This window comes from Megascapheus bottae, chromosome X, assembly GCF_031878675.1.
Source record: "Megascapheus bottae isolate mThoBot1 chromosome X, mThoBot2.hap1, whole genome shotgun sequence".
NCBI classification, from domain to species: domain Eukaryota; kingdom Metazoa; phylum Chordata; class Mammalia; order Rodentia; family Geomyidae; genus Megascapheus; species Megascapheus bottae.
Genome location: NC_143547.1, coordinates 10,879,954 through 10,902,402, shown reverse-complemented (window position 1 = coordinate 10,902,402; position 22,449 = coordinate 10,879,954). Strand labels below are relative to the sequence as shown.

At 40.9% G+C, this 22,449-nt stretch overlaps 1 protein-coding gene across 1 annotated transcript; it reads right to left on the bottom strand.

The window, feature by feature from the left end:
- Positions 1–333: 333 nt before the first annotated feature.
- On the bottom strand, positions 334–21,475 carry Eif2s3 (eukaryotic translation initiation factor 2 subunit gamma). Its single transcript, XM_090326850.1, has 12 exons — positions 21,338–21,475; positions 20,736–20,799; positions 17,458–17,585; positions 17,246–17,367; positions 15,116–15,210; positions 12,622–12,780; positions 11,498–11,632; positions 10,266–10,360; positions 9,358–9,502; positions 7,308–7,477; positions 3,935–4,107; positions 334–2,355 (listed from the first exon to the last, which is right to left on the bottom strand). Exons 1-12 carry the CDS (start codon positions 21,404–21,406, stop codon positions 2,292–2,294), a joined length of 1,419 nt encoding a protein of 472 aa, XP_090182976.1. The 5' UTR covers positions 21,407–21,475; the 3' UTR covers positions 334–2,291.
- Positions 21,476–22,449: the final 974 nt, after the last annotated feature.

Below are 22,449 nucleotides of genomic sequence, written 5' to 3'. Positions count from 1 at the left end.
TGGAACCCAGATCTTCGTGCATGCTAGGCAAGCACCCTACCACTCGGCCAAACTCCCAGCCCCTGCTCCAATGTTTTTGTATCTGTATCTACTCATTTCACTAACCAGAGTACTTTGCAAAGTACTTGAAATTCATGCGGCTATACAGCATTAATTATAAGATAGTTTGGATTTTGTTTGACACAAAGTTAATTGTAATAAGGAAAGTCACTATTTTGAGTCTTATCTCAGAATTTGGCTGGAGAGTATTTATAAACACAAGGGGACATTGTGGATATGCTACACTTGATCTTAGCTAAAAGGCTGAGAAGTAATGACAATTCAAATATAATATTGATTTAGAACTTTGTTTATTTAAATGTGTTCTTCATGCTACAATGCAACCCATTAAAATCAATCGAATACATAACATTAAAAGGCTTTCTCGAAAGGTATCAATTTAAATGACCCACAACCACAGCTTCTAAATTTCTACAAGGCAGCTTCAATATCCAAAAGAACACGTTATTGTGACTGGAATGAAATCCCATTTCAATGTAAATTTAAGAAAGGAAAATTGAATATTATCAGAATACCAAAATTTATTAAGGTACTATTATTTAATATGCCTACTTCTTAACTCTCTAAACTTGTTCCCCAACACTGGGAAGTTTTGTTTTTCTGATACCTGGGTTTAAACTCAGGGCCACCTGATTACTTGGCTGGTGCTCTACCAGTTGAGCTATGCCTCCAACTTGGCTTTTTGCTGTTTATTTTGGAGTTGAGTCTCAAAAACTTCCCTGCCTAGGCTGGCTTTGAACCACGACCCTCAGATCTCAGACTCCTGAGTAGCTAGGATTATATGTGTGAGCCACCTGTGTACAGACAAGAGAAGTTTAAAAACAAAAAAATAGAATCTAGGCTCTGCTCCAAGTGAATTAGAACAGAATTTCTGGAGAATCTTGTAAAAAACCTTCCTCAGCAATTCTGTCAACTAAAGTTAGGAATCAGAGCTCCCACAAGATCTTTTACTCTATTTTACTTATTTATTTTTTTGGTGCTGGTACTAGGGCTTGAACTCTGGGCCTGGGTGCTGTCCTTGAGCTTTAAACATGAAATCTTTTATAAAGCAAAGACATAAATAAAAATATAAAAAAGCACAGCCCAGGAAGTCAAAGGACACAGATAATAGGTTAAAAAGATTCACACTCATTACTTGTTTTCAAATAATTTTTACCTCTTGCTAGGCCCAAAGAATACTAACATTAGAAGCTATGTCTTAACATGATCAACAGAACAGCTAAGAAAAACAGGCCAAGGGGTAGATCAGTGATAGCATATGTGCATAGCACAGTGGGGCCCTGAGCTCAATTCCCAGCTCCCCCAAACAAAATAGAAAATATAACCTGGAAGGATCTTGACTAGTTATCTAGTATCTTTTAATACAGAGGCAGGGAAAATTTTATGCCAAGGGCAATGTAGGTATTTATGACATAATTAAGGGCCATACAAAATTATCAGGTGCAAGGCCTCAGGCATCAAGCATACAAAATGCTTATGTATCTGTGCTATCCCCCACTGAATGTATTCATGATTTCAAGGGCTTTGTATGGCCTACTGTTTCTCACCTCTGCATATACTATTTGCCAATAGAGGAAGACTGTCAGATTTCAGGTAACCAAGGAAGTAACAACCTGGCAATGGAAGAAGTTGTTGAGAACTTCTGGCTCTGATTTCCTATGCTCCATTCTAGGAAATGAGTTAAGGGAAAAGGTTTGTCTATGGGGTCAGGTACTCATATTCTAATGGTCAATTTCAATTGACCCTACTTATTTTCTTTTCACTTAAAATCTCAAAAATAAAGCAATATAAAACAATGGGCTAAAGGGAAGCTGGTCTTTGAGAATTATCTTCCAGCTTTTACTGGTACAACAGTCCTTCAGCCTGGACCTACTCAAAGATGAAGCATGAAAAAGAAAAACTATTGCAGACAAATTCCTTGGTATATATGAGCTACAATGAAGGCTGGTAGCAGTTTCATTTTAAACCTGCAATGATCTAGATAATTGGGAATGTTCTGCTAAAATGTAGTTTCAATCCAGCAATAGGGATTTTTTTCTTTTTGACATTTGTTGTATATCCCATATTGTTAGTACTAGAGATTAAATTTTTGATGCCAAAAAATGAGAAAAACCTTAATTATCTATAAAGGTAATGGGCTGTGAAATTAATTCCCTAGTATTGCTTTGAAAATATACCCTACATCGTTAAGACAAATTTTAACTCCATCCAAATGACTTAGCTGGGATTCTTCAGTCATCATCCACAGTTGGCTTGATTGTCACCCCTCTTCTTATCTGACCCCAACCAATTAAACTGCAGAATGAAAATAAGAGAGATTATGAGTTTTCATGTCCATTCCATCAACACATATTCACATGACACAAATGGTTTTACCTGCCCATATTTCTCATCCCCCCAAGTCCTGGGGCTTGGGTTTTCTCAAGGCTCCATAGAGCTCTACCACTTGGGCCACACAGCACCCAGCTTTTCCTATGTATGTGGTAACCAAGGAATTGAACCTGGGTTTTTGGGCATGCTAGACAAGTACTCTATCACCAGGTCCAACTCCTGACCTTGCCCATGTTTTTGTGCTTTCCAGTGCTGGTCTTGGGGCTTAAACTCAGGGTTTAGAAACTATCTCTGAGCTTTTCTGTGGCTTAAGGATAGTACTCTACTACTTGAGCCACAGTTCCACTTCTGGCTTTTTGGTGGTTAATCAGATAAGAGTTTCACAGACATTTCTTCTAAGACAGGCTTCAAATTGCGATCCTAGGATCTCTGTCTCCTAAGTAGCTAGCATGAGCCACTGACTGCTGGCCTTGCCCATCTTTTAAGTTCAAATGTTCCAAAGTCTGCTCCTCCATAGAGAAAGTTCACAGTAACTGTTTCCATGAACATACTTGCCTTCATGCCATCAAATATACCTACCCCTCAGATCCACGCAAGGTCCTGCTATTCTACCTAAGAACGATGCCCAAAACACAAACCACTATCAACTGCATTTTCTTTAAACCCCATTCTCTATCATCTTCTCTTTGAGAAATGCATTCCTCTTACAGCACCTCAACAGACTGCAATGCCATTAGCATGACCTCAGCTGATACAGGAAAAAGAACTAGAGGAACAGTCACCATCAGCTGAGCTCTTGCTCAGTCAAAACATTCCTAAAACACTTTCATAGTGACTAAGCTCTTCTGTCATAAAGGATGAAGCAAATAAGAAGTCTTTGGCACCGTATTTTAAGTATGAAATGATAAAGGTATAGATATGTCGTTACAAGGAATGGATCGAAATATATGTATTTCTTAGTTTTAGCCAGTTATAGGGAACTGGAAGCAGTATCACCCTGCAGCAATGAGCATGAATGCCGATCTTGGTTTGAACTCAGGGCCTTTTACTGGTTTGGCTGACATGCTCACAGACAGCTCTACCATTTAAGCCACACCTGGCTACTAATTTTGACAGAATCTCACCAATTTTTCTGTCTGGACTGGCTTTGAACCACAATCCTCTAGATCTTAGCCTCTTGTATATCTAGGATTACAGGTCTAAGCCACTAATACTCAGCTAATTAGTCTTTTCATAGACTGTGTCAAATAGAAAAGGGAAGCCAAAGGCAGTACTTGGGACTACAAATCAAGTCTACTGAAAGGAAGTTTTCAAAAAGACCCAGACAGTCAATACTATACAAACTCTCAGGGGAAGGGAAAGTGGGAGAAAAGAATGGGAAGGGATTAACAACGTTCAAGAAGTATCGTACTTAATATCTCACCAATATAAATTTAACCCCTCTACACATCACCCTGACAATAAAATACAATAAAAAACTATACACAAAGAACTTAAAGAAACTGACTCTTTACTAAACAGTGGCAAAGGCCAATCAACTTACCGCCAGTGTTTCTCAACTCTTCGACTAAGGGCAATTTTCTCTCCTACTTCTGTACACACAGGATTAGTCAAGACAATTTTACCCAAATCAGCCTTGACAGCACTAACTCTCCCTCCTGTCGATAGGGATCCTATGTTGACCATAAGCACTTCATTCTTCGATAGCTTTTGTACCTAGGGAAAGAAATTGGATGAAAAACACTCTAAAGTCAAGATAACTTACAGTTTAAAGGTAGCAAACAGAATGCTGATTTGGTACCCATTGATTTCATACAAAATCTGCCTTAAAGTACACTAGTCTTGAGCAAAGTGTTCAAGGTCAGTGCCCAGGACCTGAGTTCAAGCCCCAGGACTGGCAAAAAAAATGTTTCAAGTTAGGCCAGGCATCAGTGGCTCATGCCTGTAATTCAAGCTACTCAGGAGGCTGAGATCAGAGGTTTGCAGTTCAAAGCCAGCTGAGGCACTAAAGTGAGACTCTTATCTCCAATTAACCACCAGAAAACCAGAAGTAGCACTGTGGCTCAAGTGGTAGAGTACTACTAGCCTTGAGCTGAAGAGCTCAGGGACAGTGCCCAAGCCCAGAGTTCAAGCCCCACAACCGACCAAAAAGAAAAAGGTTTCAAGTTAGGGCTGGGAATGTGGCATAGTGGTAGAGTGCTTGCCTAGCATGCATGAAACCTTCGGTTCGATTCCTCAGTAGCACATAAACAGAAAAAACTGGAAATGATGCTGTGGCTCAAGTGGTAGAGTGCTAGCCTTGAGCAAAAGAAGCTCAGGGACAGTGCCCAGGCAGGTCCTAAGTTTGAGCACCAGGGCTGGCAAAAAGGAAAAAAAATAAAAAAGAAAGAAAAAGAAAGGTTTCAACTTATGCACAAGTTGAGTAATCTTTATTGAGAATGCTCAGAAATGAAAGCATTCTGAGCCAGGAGTTTGGCCTGGTGGTTGAGTGCTCGCCTAGCATGGAATAAGCCCTGGGGTTGATTCTTAGGTACCACATACACGGAAAAAGCTGAAAGTGGTGCTATGGCTCAAGTAGTAGAGCACTAGTCTTGAGACACCTGAGACTTGTTGACTTATGTTTTATGTACACCTTATACCTACAACCTGAGGCAATTTTACAATTTTCCACAGTATTCAGTGCAGCTGCATTTGACTATGACTCATCATGAAGTCAAGTATGGAATTTTTCAGTGGTAACAACATATCAGTGCTAAAAAAAAAAAACCTGAGAATTTTGGAGCATTTAAGACTTTAGCTTTTTAAACTATAGACCTTCCGCCTACAGTAGAAATGAGGTATAAAATTTCGTGTGTGTGTGTGTGTGTGAGAGAGAGAGAGAGAGAGAGAAAAATAGGGAAATGGCTTTATGGGAGCTGTTAGTAAGGTGATTTTGGAGATCCAATTCTATTTTTGTATCTAAACTGATTTCTGGAACTCTATGAGCCTCTATTCAATTGGCTAGTACCAACTGCACAAGGAACACTAAGTTTTATTAGCCTAAAGCCCCAAATCAGACCATAGTTTTAATAAATTCATGTTTCGGTACATCAGATGAGACAAAAATAGTCAAGTTTGTACTAAAGGAATTCTAAAACACATGACAAGCTAGTTGCCAGCAGCTCATGCCTATAATCGTAGCTACGAGGGAGACTAAGATCTGAATATTAGAGTTCAGAGATATGTTGACAGGAAAGTACATTACAGTTTCATTTCCAATTAGCCACTAGAAAGCCACAAGGAAAGCTGTGGCTCAAGCTCAAAGTGGTAGAACACTAGATTTGAGCAAGAGCTCAGGGACAGTGACCAGGCCATGAGTTCCAGCCCCATGACCCACAAAAGAAAACAGGAAGAAATAGCATGTGTGTAGAATATTGTAAAGATTTTATATAGAGTATGTGTTCAGGTGAGCATGTACATGTCCTGGGCCTTGAAATCAGGACCTGAGCACTGTCCTTGGACTTTCTCAAGGCTAGAGCTCTACCACTTGAGCCATAGCACCACTTCTAGCTCTTTTTCTATGTATGCAGTACCGAAGAATCGAACCTAGGTCTTTGTGCATGCTGGACATTCTACCACTAGGCCAAACTCCTCCCCCACCCAAGTGTTTTTACTCAAGGGTGCTACCATTTGAGCCATAGCTTCACTTCTGGCTTTTTGGTGTTTTGGAGGTATCTCATGGATTTGCTTCAAATTGGGATCCTCAGATTTCAGCCTCTTGAGTAGCTAGTCTTACACATGAAACTTCATACCTGGCTATCTAAAAGTATACACTTTTTTTTTGCCAGTCCTGGGCTTGAGCTCAGGGCCTGAGTACCGTCCTTGGGCTTTCCTCAAGGCTAGTGTTCTACCCTGAAGCCACTGCACCATTTCTGGCTTTTTCTATGTATGTGGTACTGAGGAATTGAACCCGGGTCTTCGTGCATGCTAGGCAGGCACTCTACCACTAGGCCAAACTCCCAGCCCCAAAGTATACATTTTTAAAAGAAATACATTGCCTTTTGAATTGAGCCTAATACTAAATATTACACACTTTTTAAAAAGTAAACTAGAGAAAATTATCAGGGCAAGGTTTTGGCACACCCAATTTTTTTAAGTATCAACATTAAGTGTCAATTTTCCCATCTCTGCCAACATAGTATAAGATTAATTTTTAAAAAGGGCTAGAAGGAAATAGAAACAAAACTATATAATGTATGATTGTTGTCCTTAATGTACTGTGTTCTCTCTCATCTCTTTTGCTGTCCCTTGGTTATCTCACATTGTTACAGTATTTTACCTTATTATCTGATATATTGTACATATGTTTATTTGGCTATTTGAAATAGGATAGGGAAGGGGGGAAAACAAGATGAGGGGTGGGAGTGAGGGGAGGGAAATGGGGACCAAAACATGAGAAACGGTATCAATGTTTGTGAAGTAATGCACCTTCTGTCTGGTGAATATAATGTAATCCTGCTATTAATTACAATAAAAACATATGGAAAATAAAGGGCTAGGATGCTGGGAGTTGGGCCTAGTGCTTGCCTAGCATGTACAAAGGCTGGGTTCAATTCCTCAGTACCACATACATAGAAATAAAGCCAAAAGTGGTGCTAAGGCTCAAGTGGTAGAGCTCTAGCCTTGACAAAATCCAAAGACAGTGCTCAGGCCCTGAGCTCAAGCCCAGGACTGGCAAAAAAAGGGGGAAGGCTAGGAATGTGGTTTCATGGTAGGCTAGTAGTTCAAGTCCTAGGACTGTTGATAAACAAACAAACCGATTCATCTTAATTTATCTTAATACCTTGTTGGGCACAGAAGAAAGAATACAATTCAAAACTGGCTTTCACACAACTGTCTATCACTTCTTCTGAGACAGAATTATAAAAAGCACTTACTTTTGCTGCTTTCTTATCTCCTTCAGTACGGACACCTAGGAGCCTTCTAAGAAGGAAATAGGATATTTCCAATTCTGTGAATATCTCAGGTAAAGCCCCAACTGCACCAAGAACCTGTCCCACCATTCTGTCAGCTCGGCACAGAGTGGGATCGATTTTTGTTCCAACTCCTAATGGAAAAGAACATGCACACAACCCAACTTTTATTTTCTAAAATATCTACCAAGAGAATTATTTCTTTAAAAGCCTAGTCAAATAAGCACACTACATACCTACCTATACATTTTAATACCTACTTCTGTAGCTATAGAGACATAACTTGTTTGATCTGGAGAAACAGATTTGTAAATTCATAGATTCATTGGACAACTGAGAATATAAAGATTCTCTTGATTTATAGTCTAAGCAATAGCAAGGATCAATAGTAACTCAAAATGAGTCTTTTCACTGAAGGGCAAAAAGATACAAAATTCACTACAGGTAGCATGTACAATATTAGCCTCCTGTTAATTCTCTCTAGAATAGAAGCTCAGCATGGATGTGCCTATCTATATAATCCTAAAACTCTGCAGGGAAGGATATAGTACTTAAAGCCATACTGTGGTACACAGCAAGGGCCTCTTCTCAAGAAACACAAGGGAGGGGAAGGATAGAGGGAGGATAGGCAAGCAAGCAGGCAAGCTTAAAGACAGGATCTACTTTGAAATATATTAGTTGTGCCTTGAGTGGTCGAGAAAAAAGATCAATTGCTGAAGCTCAGGAAAGACACCAAGGAGGTTATCACCACAAAAAGAATGGCTGATATTAAATCTAAAGAGTTCTCAAAGTTAAAAAGCTACTCTTCTCTACTATACATGAAGACCAGGGTTTGATTCCTCAGTACCATATACATAGAAAAAGACATGGTGCTGTGGCTCAAGTTGGTAGAGCCTTGAGAAAACCCAAGGACAGTGCTCAGGCCCTGAGTTCAAGCCCCAGAACTGGCCAAAAAAAAGAAGGGAGGGGAGGTAAGAAGGGAAAAAAAGAGGAAAAATTTTTCTATTAGGTATTTTATGTGCATTATTTCATCTATTTTTTTTTAAAAAATGCATAGGTTGTATTTGGGCACTAGTGACTGGCACCCACAAGCCTAGCTACTCAGGAGCTGACATCTGAAGATTATGGTTCAAAGTCAACCATAGCAAAAAAATCTGTGAAATTACTTCTAATTAAACATCAAATAAATAAATAAATAGAAGTAGCTCTGGCTCAAGTGGTAGACTGATAGCCTTGAGTAAAATTGTTTAGGGACAGCACACGCAAAAAAAGGAAAATTAAAAATAAGGAGCTAGGCACTGGTGGCTCATGCCTATAACCTTAGCTACTCAGAAGCCTGAGATCTGAGAATCATGGTTCAAAGCAAGCCCAGGCAGGAAAAATCCATGAGACTCTTATTTCTAATTAACCATATGAAAACCAGAAGTGGAGCTGTGGTGCAAATGGTAGAGCATTACCCTGGAGAACAAAAGCTCAGGGACAATGCCCAGGACCTGAGTCCAAGCCCCATGGTCCCTCCCTAAAAAGAAAGAAAGAAAGAAAGAAAGAAAGAAAGAAAGAAAGAAAGAAAGAAAGAAAGAAAGAAAGAAAGAAAGAAGGAGGGAGGAATGAATCCTGGGATAGCTCAGTGGCAGAGATTTGCTATATGTTATTATGGATGCTGAAGCCCTGAGTTTAATCACTAGCATGTGTGTACACATGTATACACATGTATGTACACACACACACACACACACACACACACACACACACTCTAAATCTAGGTGCTCCTGTCTCTGAATTCTTCAGCTCAAAGCTACCACCGCAAGCCTTGAGCCATAGCCCTGCTTCCCTTTTTCTAGTGATTAATAGGAGATAAATTCTCTTGGTCTTTAGTTCCCCATCTGGCTTTGAACTGTGATCCTCAGAAGCCAGGATTCCAGGGGTGAGCCACTGTGCCTGGCAACATCTCTTTTTTGAATAACTTATTTCCCATGAAAAGTAATACAAATACTTTTAAGAAGGAAATTCTTACCTATAAGACCCCCTGGAGCAGCATACTGAAGATCATTATGTTCTGCAAAAAGTGATACAATTTTGGAAAAGATTGGTTTACACATGAGTTTGCCTTCACTATCTTTGGAAACAATACCAGGTCTCACTTCTATCTCCTGGCCCACCTGTAAAAAAAATTGGTAATGAGAATTACTACAGAACAACATGATTGTCATTTACCTATAAGAATTTCATCAGGGCTGGGTGCTAGTGGCTCTTTTTTTTTTTTGGTCGGTTGTGGAAGACTACAAAACTGAATAGTACTTTCTTCTACTTAAAAAAAGGCTGGGAATATAGCTTACTGCTTGAGTTCTTGCCTAGCATGCATGAAGCCCTGGGTTCAATTCCTCAGTAGTACATAACCAAAAAAGCAAAAATAGTGCTGTGGCTCAAGTGGTAGAGCACTTGCCTTGAGCAAAAGCTCAGGGACAGTGCCCAGGCCCTTAGTTCAAGCCCAGGACTGGCCAAAACAAAAACAAAGTTCTCTATTTTAAGTGATAACCAGATGTTTAAGAAACTCTTGAGGCGCTGGGAGCCCGGCCTAGTGGCAAGAGTGTCTGCCTAGCATGCATGAAGCTATGAGTAAAGTTGTAGAACACTGCCTTAAGAAAGCCCAAGGACAGTGCCCAGGCCCTGAGTTCAAGCCACAGCACTGGCAAAATAAATAAACAAAACTCTTGAAATCAGACCCATCCAATATTTGCTAACTACCTTACCAGACATGCTCTATGAGATTTAAAGGACAGGCACATTCTAAAGGCATAAAAGCAAACAAATCTATGTTGAATACTCCATGAGAAAAAATTCTCTATCCATCTTGCCCCAACCTGACTTCTGATTAAGACGACAAAACAAAAATCAAAATCATAACAGAGAAACTCAATTTACCTTTAATACACCTTTCAGAATACTACCGCCAGCTACACCTCCCTTAAGATCATCAACTTCACAGCCAGGTTTGTTGACATCAAATGATCTAATAACTGAAAGAAAACAAAGACACTTCTGTTAATTTTAACGTTAGAAGAAATAGTCTTTTCTGAATTGACTTTTAAAAATAATCCAGAACTGGCCTGGAGTTTAGCCTAGTGGTAGAGTGCTTGCCTAGCATGCAGGAAGCCCTGGGTTCGATTCCTCGGTACTATATACATAGAAAAAGCCAGAAGTGGTGTTGAGGCTCAAGTGGTAGAACTCTAGCCTTGAGAAAGTCCAAGCTCAGACTGAGCTCAAGCCCAAGATTGGCAAAGAAAAAAATCCAGTGCTACTCTAATGTTCATTATAGTCTTATAGGTCTTATAAGTCTTATAGTCTTAGAAGTTCATCAACAAGTGGCATATTATGGCATAATTATACTGTCGATTATCTGTTCTGTCCTGTAAGTATAAAAAATAGAATAATCTGAAAGAATGACCATAATACATTGTTAAACTAAAAAAAAATGCAACCATAAAAATAATTTACAGCCAGGTGTGGTGGCTAACCCCTGCAATCCTAGCTACTCAGGAAGCTGAGATCCGAGGATCACAGTTTAAAACCAGCCCAGGCACTAAAGTCCATGAGACTCTGATCACCAATTAACCACTATAAAACCAGAAGTGGCGCTGTGGCTCAAGGAGTAGGGCGGTAGCCTTGAGCTGAAGAGCCCAGGAACAGTGCCCAGGCTGAGTTCAAAAAAAATGTAAGAGGGTGGGTGGGCACCAGTGGCTTACTGGCCAAGGTACTATCCCCCAACAAAACACAAACAGAAGGACCGTATGGCTCAAGTGATAGAGTGCAGGGCCCTGGGTTCAAACTCCTGTATCCAAAAGAAAAACAAAAATGCAGTCTTAGGCCTTCCTTGATTGTACAGTCACAATCATTTACATAGAAATTTTAACATCCTAAAATGTTAGAATTCTATAGAGAATACTATTACTACAGTGTAAAGTAACTGAGCACTGCAACAGTTGTTTCCACTGCAGTCAAGACTTGTCATTTAGCAATACAATCTCAGAGTGAAGCATGTTTGAAAAACTTATCCCTTTGTTATCACTATAGAAAAAGAAGATATTAATCAATACCCTTAAAGGAGAATCACCAATGTAGAAAAGAGTAGCTAAAAGATGCCTTCAATCACTTACCAATAAGTCGGGGTTCTGAAGTAAAGTCTCTTGGGGGTACTGGTATTTTCTTTACTATGTACTCACAGACAACTTCAATATTGTATTTCAGCTGAGCAGAAATTGGAATAATGGGAGCGCCTTCAGCTACGGTGCCTACAGGACAAAAATTCAGAAACATCAAAATTCCAATTTGTACAACTTGTTCTGTATTACATAAAATTAAAATTATTAAAACAGCGGAGGTCTAACATCTCACACAAATGCCAACAAAAAGTACAAAGTGACTTTTCTATTTAGAAGGGGGACAACTCTTCACCCCTGTTTTAACTCCAGAAAATGACTTGTATTCCTTTTAAGGGGAAAAAAATGTTCAAATTATATTGACATACTTAATGTAGCAAAAACAACAAACCCGATTAAAGGAATAAAACAACATTCTTGGGAACAAGTGCTTTACTAGTTAAAAAGATTTCTAACATGCAATTAACCTCCCAATAAATGTCCAAGATAAAATTATAGACTCTTTGCTCATCAAAGACTGCTAGCACACATAATATTTGCTCTTTATGTCAAACAGGCTGGTCAAAGAAACAGACCAAACATAATTAGATTTTAATCAAAATGACTTATTCTTTACCACATGACAGAACTGGGTTCAGAGGAAGTTAACCTTTCTAAGAAGCAAAGAAAGAAAGAAGAAAACAAAGCTAAGAGAATCCAATGAAAACAATAAGACCTTGTCTAAAATGAAAAATAATAGAGGTGACGTTATCAAGATTACATTTTTTTCCAGTTCATTTTACTAGAACTGAGGGTCTTTTCTTTTCCAAGGTAAGTGGGTTATACTGGGGATTGAACTCAGGATTCCACACATGCTAGGCAAGCACTGTACCACTGAGCTGTGCTCAGCCTTGAGGATTTTTATTTAATATTATTGCTAAGTTTTCAGAATGGAAATAAATAAAACTGAACTGCTTGCCTGACAAGTGCAAAGTCAAGTTCAATCCCTAGTACTTCAAGAGGAGGAAACTGTTTCAGCATGTAAGATTCAGAAACATTTCACTAGTTATAGCATGTTACTAACAAGTAGTTGATAGAGAAATAAGACCAGATATTAGTGACTGCCTATTAAGGCATTTTACCTTGTACAAATGCAAGAATCTGTTCATATTGTTCTTTAGCCTGGCTTTCTTTCACCAAATCAATTTTATTCTGTAAGATCAAAATATGCTTCAGCTTCATGATTTCTATGGCTGCCAGATGTTCAGAAGTCTGTGGCTGAGGGCAAGATTCATTACCAGCTAGTTGACAAAAAATATAGAGATCCGTAAGAACAGATAGAAATATCTAGACCATGCAAATTCACAAAGCCAAAACGATTATTGATTGCTAGGAAGTAGGCAGTGAAGGCTTAATGAGCTTGGGCTTTCCTTTTGTAGTAAGGAAACAGAAACTAGAACCAGTTAGTGATGATGCTACATTGTACAAAACTACAAACACACTTAATGCCACCGAATTGTAGATTGTAAATAGCTTAAATCGTACAGTTTACAGTATTGTATGCATCATAACTATCACCATAACAAAAAAAGCACTGGCATCTACTAAAGGAAACTTCAGTAGCCCTACTAAGGCTAAAGTCCTGCATATTACTGCCAAACTTCTATCTTCTAGCTCGGTTTCATTATGTACCTCCAACCACTACTACCTCACATTTCTCCTCCTAAGCAAGAAACTTGCAAACAAGGAGCCTTGACTTCTCATTGCCAGCTTTCAGCTTTCATTCAGGTATAAAGGATAGCCCCTGGCTGTATCTAATCTTAGCACCGGATGGGCAGAGGATGTCCCTTTAAAATAGATGAGCCAAAACTAGGAAGATAACCAATAGGGTGTAACAAAGAAACAAATAGCAGCACTGTAACAATCATCCTTCTCAAGGCGTGATGTTCAGATATCCTACCACTTGCAATCTTGTGGGTTGGTATCCTGTTTTGACCTCAGGGCCTCTAGCTGGCATAGCTGGTGCTCTACCACTTAAGTCATGCTTCCACCCTGGCCTTTTGTTTTTGCCAGTCCTGGGGCTTAAACTCGTGTCCTTAGGCTTTCTCAAGGATAGAACTCCTTCATTTGAGCCACTGCACCACTTCTGGTTTTCTATATACGTGGTACAGAGGAATATAACCCAGGTCTTCTTGCATGCTAGGCAAGCACTGTACCACTAGGCCAAACTCCTGGCCACCCTGGCCTTTCTCTTTTGCCAGTTCTGGAGCTTGAACTGTGGGCCTGGGCGCTGTTCATAAGCTACTTTTGCTCAAGGTGAGTTCTCTACAACTTGAATCACAGCACCACCTCCAGCTTTTTTAGTAGTTTATTGGAGATAAGACTTTCATGGAGTTTCCTGCCTGGGCTTGGTTCAACCCACAACCTTCAGATTTCAGCCTCCTTGTAGCTAAGATTACAGGTCTGAGGCACCAGTGTTCAGGTTTCTTGCAAGCTCTAAAGAATTATACCTTTAGCCACTACTAAGAATAAGATTTGCAGCCAGGCACTAGGTAGCTCATGCCTGTAATCCTAGCTACTCAGGAAGCTGAAATCTGAGGATCTGGGTTCAAAGCCAGCCCAGGCACAACCGGAAGTAGCGCCGTGTGGTTCAAGGGGTAGGGCTGCAGCCATGAGCTGAAGAGCTCAGGGACAATACCCAGGCCCAGAGTTCAAAAGAATGAGATTTGCATCTAAATCAAACAAATATAACTAAGAGCAAACAGCAGATGGAAAAAAACTGATTACATGTACATATGAATTTTCACACAAAAAAGTAAATACATAATGTGCCTTAGATGAGGAGATTTTTTTCAACTACTTAGTATTTTGTTTTTGTTTTTTTTGTTGGTCGTGGGACCTGAACTCTGGGGCTGGGTGCTGTCCCTGAGCTCTTCAGCTCAAGGTTAGCGCTTTATTCCCTGAGCCACAGGGCCACTTCCCAGATGAGAAAATTTTGATACTAATGCTTTTTCTTTTCTTGCCAGTCCTGGGGCTTGAACTCAGAGCCTGTGGGCTTTCCCAAGGCTGCTAGCACTCTACCACTTGAGCCACAGCATCACTTCTGACCTTTTCTGTATATATGGTAGCAAGGAATTGAACCCAGGGCCATGCCAAGCCAGCACTCTACCACTAGGTCACACTCCCGAACCTATTAACAGTTTTTCTCTGGAAACTATGCTAAGAATTCTCCTAAGCTATCAACTTCAATGTTTTGTGTATGGAGGTTGGTGAGAACAACTGTAATCCCGAATGGCAATTTAGTTACTATTCCTGTACCCCAAGGTAACAGTTACAACCTCAAAAGGCTTCATAGGCCCCCCTTCCCCCCCTTTTTTGCTAGTTGTGTGGCTTGAGCTCAGGGCCTGGGTAATGTCCTTGGGCTTTTCTCAAGGCTAGCAATCTGCCACTTGAGCCACAGCACCACTTCCAGGTTTTCTATGTATGTGGTACCGAGGAATCAAACCCGGGTCTTTGTGCATTCTAGGCAAGCACTCTTACCACTAGGCCAAACTCCTAGCCCCTTCAGTTCCCTTTTATAAACTCCACTTGGACTTGTTCCACACTCATTTTCCAAACCAATTCTGATGCTTTTACCTATCAACAGAAGAGCGGCATCCATCACTGCTGCACCATTCAGCATAGTAGCCATCAAAATATCATGGCCAGGACAGTCAACAAAGGAGACATGTCTAACAATGAAGAAATAATAATAAACTTTAAGATCAATCACTACTTACACATACAACTTACAGATTACTTAAATCACATAGGAAATAATTACTTCTGAAAATGGTTATATGACTTCAAGTGTTTCCTCCCGCAAGTCCTGGGGCTTGAACTCAGCTTGAGCACCATCCTTGGGCTTTCTCAAGGCTACAGCTCTACCACCTGAGCCCAACACCATTTCCAGCTTTTTCTATGTATGTGGACTCAAACACGGGTCTTTTTGAATGCCAGGCAAGTAAGTACTTTACCACTAGGCCAAACTCCCGGCCCTGACTTCAAGTGTTTATAGACCTCAGAAGGATGATTACTAGCTAGTTGAAAATGAAATGAGCACAGATTACAAAGCAAATGAAATGAAAGGAGCTATGTGCAAAAATCTGAAAAGTAACCCCATAATCTGATCTGTGAATATGATACAGAATGGCAGAGTATATGCTCAGAATTTTTGAACACTAAAAAACTAGTGACACGGGGCTGGGAGTTTGGTCTATTGGTAGCATATTTGCCTAGCATGCACAAAGACCCAGGTTAGATCCCTTGTACCACATACATAGAAAAAGCCAGAAATGGTGCTGTGGCTCAAGTGATAGGGCTCTAGCCTTAAGAAAGCCCAAGGATACTGCTCAGGCCCTGAGTTCAAGTTCCAGGACTGGCAAAAAAAAAAGAAGAAGAAAAATAGTAGCCAGCCCTGCTAACTCATGTTAGTAATTCTAGCTAAATCAGGAGTCTGAGATCAAAGGATCAGTATTCAAAAGCCAGCTCCCGCAGAAAACTGGAAGTGAAACTGTGGCTTGGAGTGGTAGATCTGAAGAATTCAGGGACAGCACCCAGGCCCAGAGTGCAAGCTGCATGACAGACCAACAACAAAACAAAACAAGAAACCAGAAGAAATTGTTTGTTTATACTATCATAATCAAAATAGCTATAAGAGTCAAGACATTTAGGCCAGATCTAGTCCATAAAAAAATTTATACATGGGCCCAGAATTTTGCCTAGTGGTAGAGTGTTTGCCTAGCATGCACAAAGACCTGGATTCAAGTCCTCCATACCAAATACATAGAAAAGGTGGAAGAGGTGGTGTGCTAGCCTTGAGGAAAGCCCAAGGACAGTGCTTAGGCTGACTTCAGGCCCAAGGACTGGCAAAACAAAACAAAACAAAAAAAACCCTCACACATCCCTGCCCAAGGACAGGCCCTACTGAATGAAGAAACTTGCAGCAAAGATTTTAAGTTTATTTTTTTGTTGTTGATTGGACTCTGGGCTTGTGGTTGTCCCTAAGCTTTTCAGCTCAAGGCTGCCGCCCTACCCCTGGAGCTACAGCACCAGTTCTGGTTTTTCTTGTCTCATAGACTTTAGTGCCTGGGCTGGGTTTGAACTGTGATCCTCAGATCTGTCTCCTGAGTAGCTAGGATTACAGGAGTGAGCCACCACGCCCGGCTCTCAGGCTCTCACATTATTTCTGTCAAGACTGGCTTGCTACCATTTGAGCCACACCTTCACTTATAGTCATTTGCTGGATAATTAGAGATGAAAATCTCCCAGCTTTTCTGCCCAGGCTGGTTTTAAACGGATCCTCAGATCTCAGCCTCCTGAACAGCAAGCCAATAGTGCCTGGCTAATTTACAGAATGTTCTTACTAATATTTTAATTTTAAAAGAAAGGACTTTTTGATTTTAAGTTCAAGCAATAAAAACCAAGCAGAGGGTGGGAATGTGGCTTACTGGTAGAGTGCTTGCCTAGCATGCATGAGGTCTTAGGTTTGATTCCTCAGTACCACATAAACAGCCAAAGTTGGAAGTGCTGCGGCTCAAGTGGTAGAATGCTTGCCTTTAGCAAAAGAAGCTCAGTCACAGTGCCCAGGCCCAGTTCAAGCCCCAGGGCTAGCAAAGCAAACAAACAGGAAATATATTCAGCAATTAAGGTAAGTGCTCAATGTCTCAAAAAGTACAAAGGTAAGATAATAAAAATGCAAATTATTTTTAGCCCCCAAAAGATCACCTGACTAATTTGAAGTTCCCTTTAGTCCCTGGAATGTCTGTAGGAAACTCATCAGGTGTACCACTTCCACATGACTTGTAACATTCTGGCCGAGGACAACTTGGGTCATCAAGTTTGTAAATCTAAGTTTCAATAAGAAAAAAAAAAGACTTGGATTTGTTATTTGCACAATGAAAGTTAAATAGCTACAAGTTCCACCAGAGATAGCTCACCTTAGCATTAGCATATCCAAGCTTGATTGTAATGTTTCTTTCCAGTTCATTTTTGAATCTGACTGTGTGAACACCAGAAATGGCTTTTACAACTGTGGACTTCCCATGAGCCACATGACCAATTGTACCTATAGAAAAAGTACATAAAAATCAACTCAGGGGTGGGAGAAGAGAGGGAAAGTGGGAGTAGGGTGGGGTAACAATGTAGATAAGAAATGTTTTATCTTACATATACAACTGTAATTCCTCTGTATACCACCTTGACAATGAAAATAAATTTAAATACTAACTCATGTATTCAATTGCATCTAATAGTTTGAAAATATTGTTGAGAGTATAAAAAATTGTATGTCACAGGCTGGGAGTTTGGCCTAGTGGTAGAGTGCTTGACTAGTATGCACGAAGATCTGGATTTGATTCCTCAGTACCACATACATAGAAAAAAGCTGGAAATGGTGCTGAGGCTCAAGTGGTAGAGCTCTAGCCTTGAAAAAGTCCAAGGGCAGTGCTCAGGCCCTGAGCTCAAGCCCAGGACTGGCAAGAAAAAAAAACCCCAAAACCCAAAGCTTAAATATTGATATAAAACAAGGACTTCCACATTATTTCTCATTAAAAACTTGTACTAATATAGGATGGCATAATTTCCCTTCTCACCTATTTTCCTTCCATTTCTTCCTTTGAGGGTAGTTTTGACCTGAGACCCTCCTGCTAATTTCAAGTGTTGAATTTATAGGCACAATGACCTCTTGAAGCACTTTTTTTGGGCGGGGGGGGGGGGGGGAGAGAATCATGGAGTTTGAAATCTGGGTGAGCACGGGCGCTTTCCCCGAGTTCTTCAGCTCAAGGATACTGCTCTATCCTAGAGTGACAGACCCACTTCCTATTTTCTAGAGATTGATTGGAGATAACAATCTCAGGGCTTTGTAGTACCGTGTTGGCTTTGAACCACAATCTTCAGATCTCAGTCTCTGGGGTAGCTAGGATCACAGGCGTGAAACACAAAGCCTGGCTTCTTGAAGCACATTTTTTGTGGGTCATGGGGCCTGAACTCTGCCTGGGTTCTTTCTCTGCCCTTCAGGCTCAAGGCTACCGCCCTACCCTTGAGCCAAGCCCCACTTTTCTATTTTATTTTATTTTTTTGCCAGTGCTAGGCTTGAACTCAGGGCCTGAGCACTGTCCTTGAGCTTTCTCAAGGCTAGAGCTCTACCACTTGAGCCACAGCACCAGTTCCAGCTTTTTCCTTTTTATGTGGCACCGAGGAATTGAACCCGGGTCTTCATGCATGCTAGGCAAGCACTCTACCACTAGGCCACACTCCCGGCCCCGAAGCCCCGCTTTTCTAGGCGTTAATTAGAGTTAATTGGAGATAAGAGTCTCAGGTCTTTTGTGCCTGGGATGGCGTTGAACCTCAGATCTCAGCATTCTGAATAGCTAGGATTACAGGTGTGAGCCACCATATAAGGCATTCTTGAAGCACTTTCTATGCAACATTATTTAAAATCCTCATTCAGGGGTCTGGAGTGTGGCCTAGCAAGCACAAACCCCTGGGATCAATCCCTTGGTACCACATACACAGAAAAAGCTGGAAGCATTGTTGTGACTCAAGTTGTAGAATTCTAGCTAGGAGAAACGCAAAGACAGTTCCCAGGCCCTAATTTCCAGCCCCAGAACTGGCAAAAAGAAAAAAAAAGGTGGGGGGGAGACATTCAACAAGTTTTTTGGCACATGCCTCCAATACCAGCTATACACAAAAGCAGAAGGCTCACAATTTTGAGACAAGCCTGAACAACAGACCCTATCTCAAAATAGAAATTTATATTAAAGGGCTGAGGATGAAGCTCAGTTATAGAGAATTTGCCTAGCACGAGCAATGCCCTAGTTTCACTCCTTAGTACCAGCAGCTCTTCTAAAAAACACAAAAAAATACACAGCAGGTGGGCGCAATGGCTCACGCCTTTAATCCTTGCTACACAGGACTAGATCTGAGGATCCCAGTTCAAAGCCAGCCAAGCCACTAAAGACCAAGAGATTCTTATCTCCCTCCAATTAACCACTAGAAAATGGAAGTAGGGCTGTAGCTCCAGGGGTAGGGAGGTAGACTTGATCTGAAGAGCTCAGGGACAGCGCCCAAGCCCAGAGTTCAAGCCCCGTGACACTTACACAACCAAACAGCATAGGAAAAGCTATTTATCTTAGTATTTAGTGTTTATTTAGGATCATGGGCTCACTCTGATTGCTTGCTCAGCTGTTATGCTACTCCTTGAGCAATGCCTTCAGCCCTACCTTTTCTAGTTATTTTGGAATGACAATCCCATGAATTTTTCTGCCTGGGTTGACTTTGAACTGTGAATCTCAGCTTAAGGAGATAGGATTATGATTACAGGCAGAGCTTGCTGACTCGTATATTTTTAATCATAAGACTGCCACAGCTCCACTTCTGACTGCCCATTTTAATCTTATAAAAATACTCAAAATCTTCTATGCTAAGAAACACTTGAATATATCTAGAAGTAAATAAATATGATAAACCCTGATATCCAAAATAGGAATGCATGAAAAGAGAGCCTAAATTTGATTACTGAAATGCTTTCAAGACACCACATTATTTGTAACTTTCTCATTCACTCACAGTTGAGTTACTTTTAACTAGTTTGTGCTGTATGTACAAACTCTCAAAATGTCCAGAATTTGCAAACAGTTATTTTGATCTGACTACTCTAAAGTTCCCTTTGGTCTCTGGAACATGTGTAGGAAACTTAGCAACTAACACAACTTCTCAAAAGTTCTGATACCAATTAAGACAAAAAAAATACCACTCTCCTTAATCATAGGTTATATCTCAAATAAAACTTTCATAAACGCTGCCCTTAAAAACAAAAAACCCCACGTAGCAAGAAGAACTGCATTTTCACCTCTTCCTTAAACTTGTGTTCCAAATGATTACATACTGCTGCATGCTATAAAATTTAACATGCATTTTTATTTTTCCCTCAGGTAGCCTGTAAATGGGACATAAATGATACTAGTTATCTTTCCTCTCCAAATATAGCACATGTTTTTCTCACAAGTGCTCAGCAGCTACTTTTTTTTTCTTTTGGAAGTAAACTTACTATTGTTTAAGTTGGTCTGGAACTTCAAGCTCCTACCTCAGTCGCCCTAGTAGCTCAGACTAAAGGCACACAGTATCACTGATAATATTCAACACTTACTCAGGCAATTACATAAAAGGAGAGATTGAAAAATACACATAAGTCAGGCCTCTGATATTCTTATCTTACCTATATTAATTGTGGCTTGTCTGCTGATAACTTCATGTGAAAGTGGTGTCAATTTTGTAACGTCCTGCAATGAGAAAGACATTTAAAACATCTTGCATAAGAAAATTAAAACTTTTCCCGACTATCTTTGTAATGAGCTGTTCAACTACCATCTGTATAGATTTCTCCACTTCTCAGAGCTTTTTCTGTTCAAACTAATTTTTCCTGATGATTGGGACCCTGTTAAATAAAAAAAAGCCCTTCCTCGTTACACAAGACGCCTAGACTCACTAAAAAGGTGTCTTGGAGCCTTAGCAGGTCTCCAGAGTATAAAGCCCCCATCCCACACTTTGAAAGGTTGGAACTTTTAATAACCAACCAAGAATTCAGCGACTCCCTCAGGAGGTTAAGGTCCCACCATCGCACATGCTCACGCTCAGCTCGCGGACTGGACCAGGCGCAGCCGCTGTTTCAGCGCAGCTTAGGGCGTCTGGCTTTTGGGTGCCCCACGCTACCGCACGCTGCCGACGGCCCTGCCACTGCTTCGTCCCAAGGCCTTCCTGGGAGGATAGGCCATCCTCACTCCCCAGCTCACTCAGCATCCCCTCAAAGCGAAACCTTACCAAGGTGGCGAGATCCTGACGAGAAAGGTGCGGCTGCCCGAGAGTCACTCCGGCCTCGCCACCCGCCATCTTGCCCAGAGAGGAAGGAAGTTGCTGTGGGTGCCGCCTTGACAGTATGTAGGCCCCTTGGCCAGGGCGTGGAACTGGAGGCGGGGAAAGTCGACTAGGCCTTGGGTCCAGAAACAGGCATTCTAGAGACAGAAGCGACTTCATAGACTGGATTAAGTCCTGTATGACATTGCACGAGGCTTAGGAAGGCTTTGTTTTTTTTTTAAAGAAAGGGAGGATACAAACTTTGGGGATTTATTTGCTGTAGACATGTTAGATATTTGCTCAGGCCATGCTGAGGGCAGCCCCATAGAAGGACCCCAGAGAGGCGGGTAATACCGTGCGACTGGCGTGCTGGCGAGACTTAAGTCATTTCCGTTTCCTGTATGTTTCATTGAAACTTTCCCTGAGTATGTGAATCTTAGCAGGGTGGGGGATCAGAATGAGGAAGTGTCCCTTTTTAAAACACATTCCTATTATTTAATAAGTCACGGTCGGCTCGACGTCCTCTCCCGCCTGGGATGGGACTCTAAGTACACAGGAGACCACATGCTGAGCTGGCCCGGCTTTTGTGGCCGCGCGGTCTCCAGCACACGCCAAGGACAGCGCCCTCTCGTGTGGATTAGGTAAATAGCGTAGCGGCCAGGCCTTGGGAAAAGCAAAATCCCTCCCTCTTTCCCAGGGAGTGGTTTCTAGCGCCAACCAGTAGTTCCGTGATGACGCTGGAGACTGCGTGCTGAGCGTCCTGCGACTTTTGCGTAGGTTAGGTGTCGTGAGAGCGTCCGAAGTTAGCTTGCTGTTTTTAAAGTGACAAGGACTACTTTTTCTATTTAATTAAGGAACTAGGACTAGTCGGCATTTTAAACGTTTAGGATTTTTTGTGTTTTTGGTTTTAGGCTTTGCTAAACTGTTTTCCAACTCATGTTTTAAGAAAAAAGATGATTGAAAAGTGTAAACCTGGAACGCTAACAATCAAATCACTAGAATTAATGTAATCTAATTAAAAAATACAATTTTTTTTTTGCCTAGCTTAATGGGAAGAGGTTTGGGTTACTACTGAGACG

Coding starts and splice junctions, on each gene's coding strand:
- Eif2s3 (XM_090326850.1), bottom strand. CDS start 21,406: ATGGCGGGTGGCGAGGCCGGAGTGACTCTCGGGCAGCCGCACCTTTCT. Junction 17,368..17,457: donor TTGGATATGCTAATGCTAAG/GTGAGCTATCTC, acceptor ATTGAAACTTAG/ATTTACAAACTTGATGACCC. Junction 7,478..9,357: donor TGCTCCAGGGGGTCTTATAG/GTAAGAATTTCC, acceptor CTTTTCCATTAG/GAGTTGGAACAAAAATCGAT.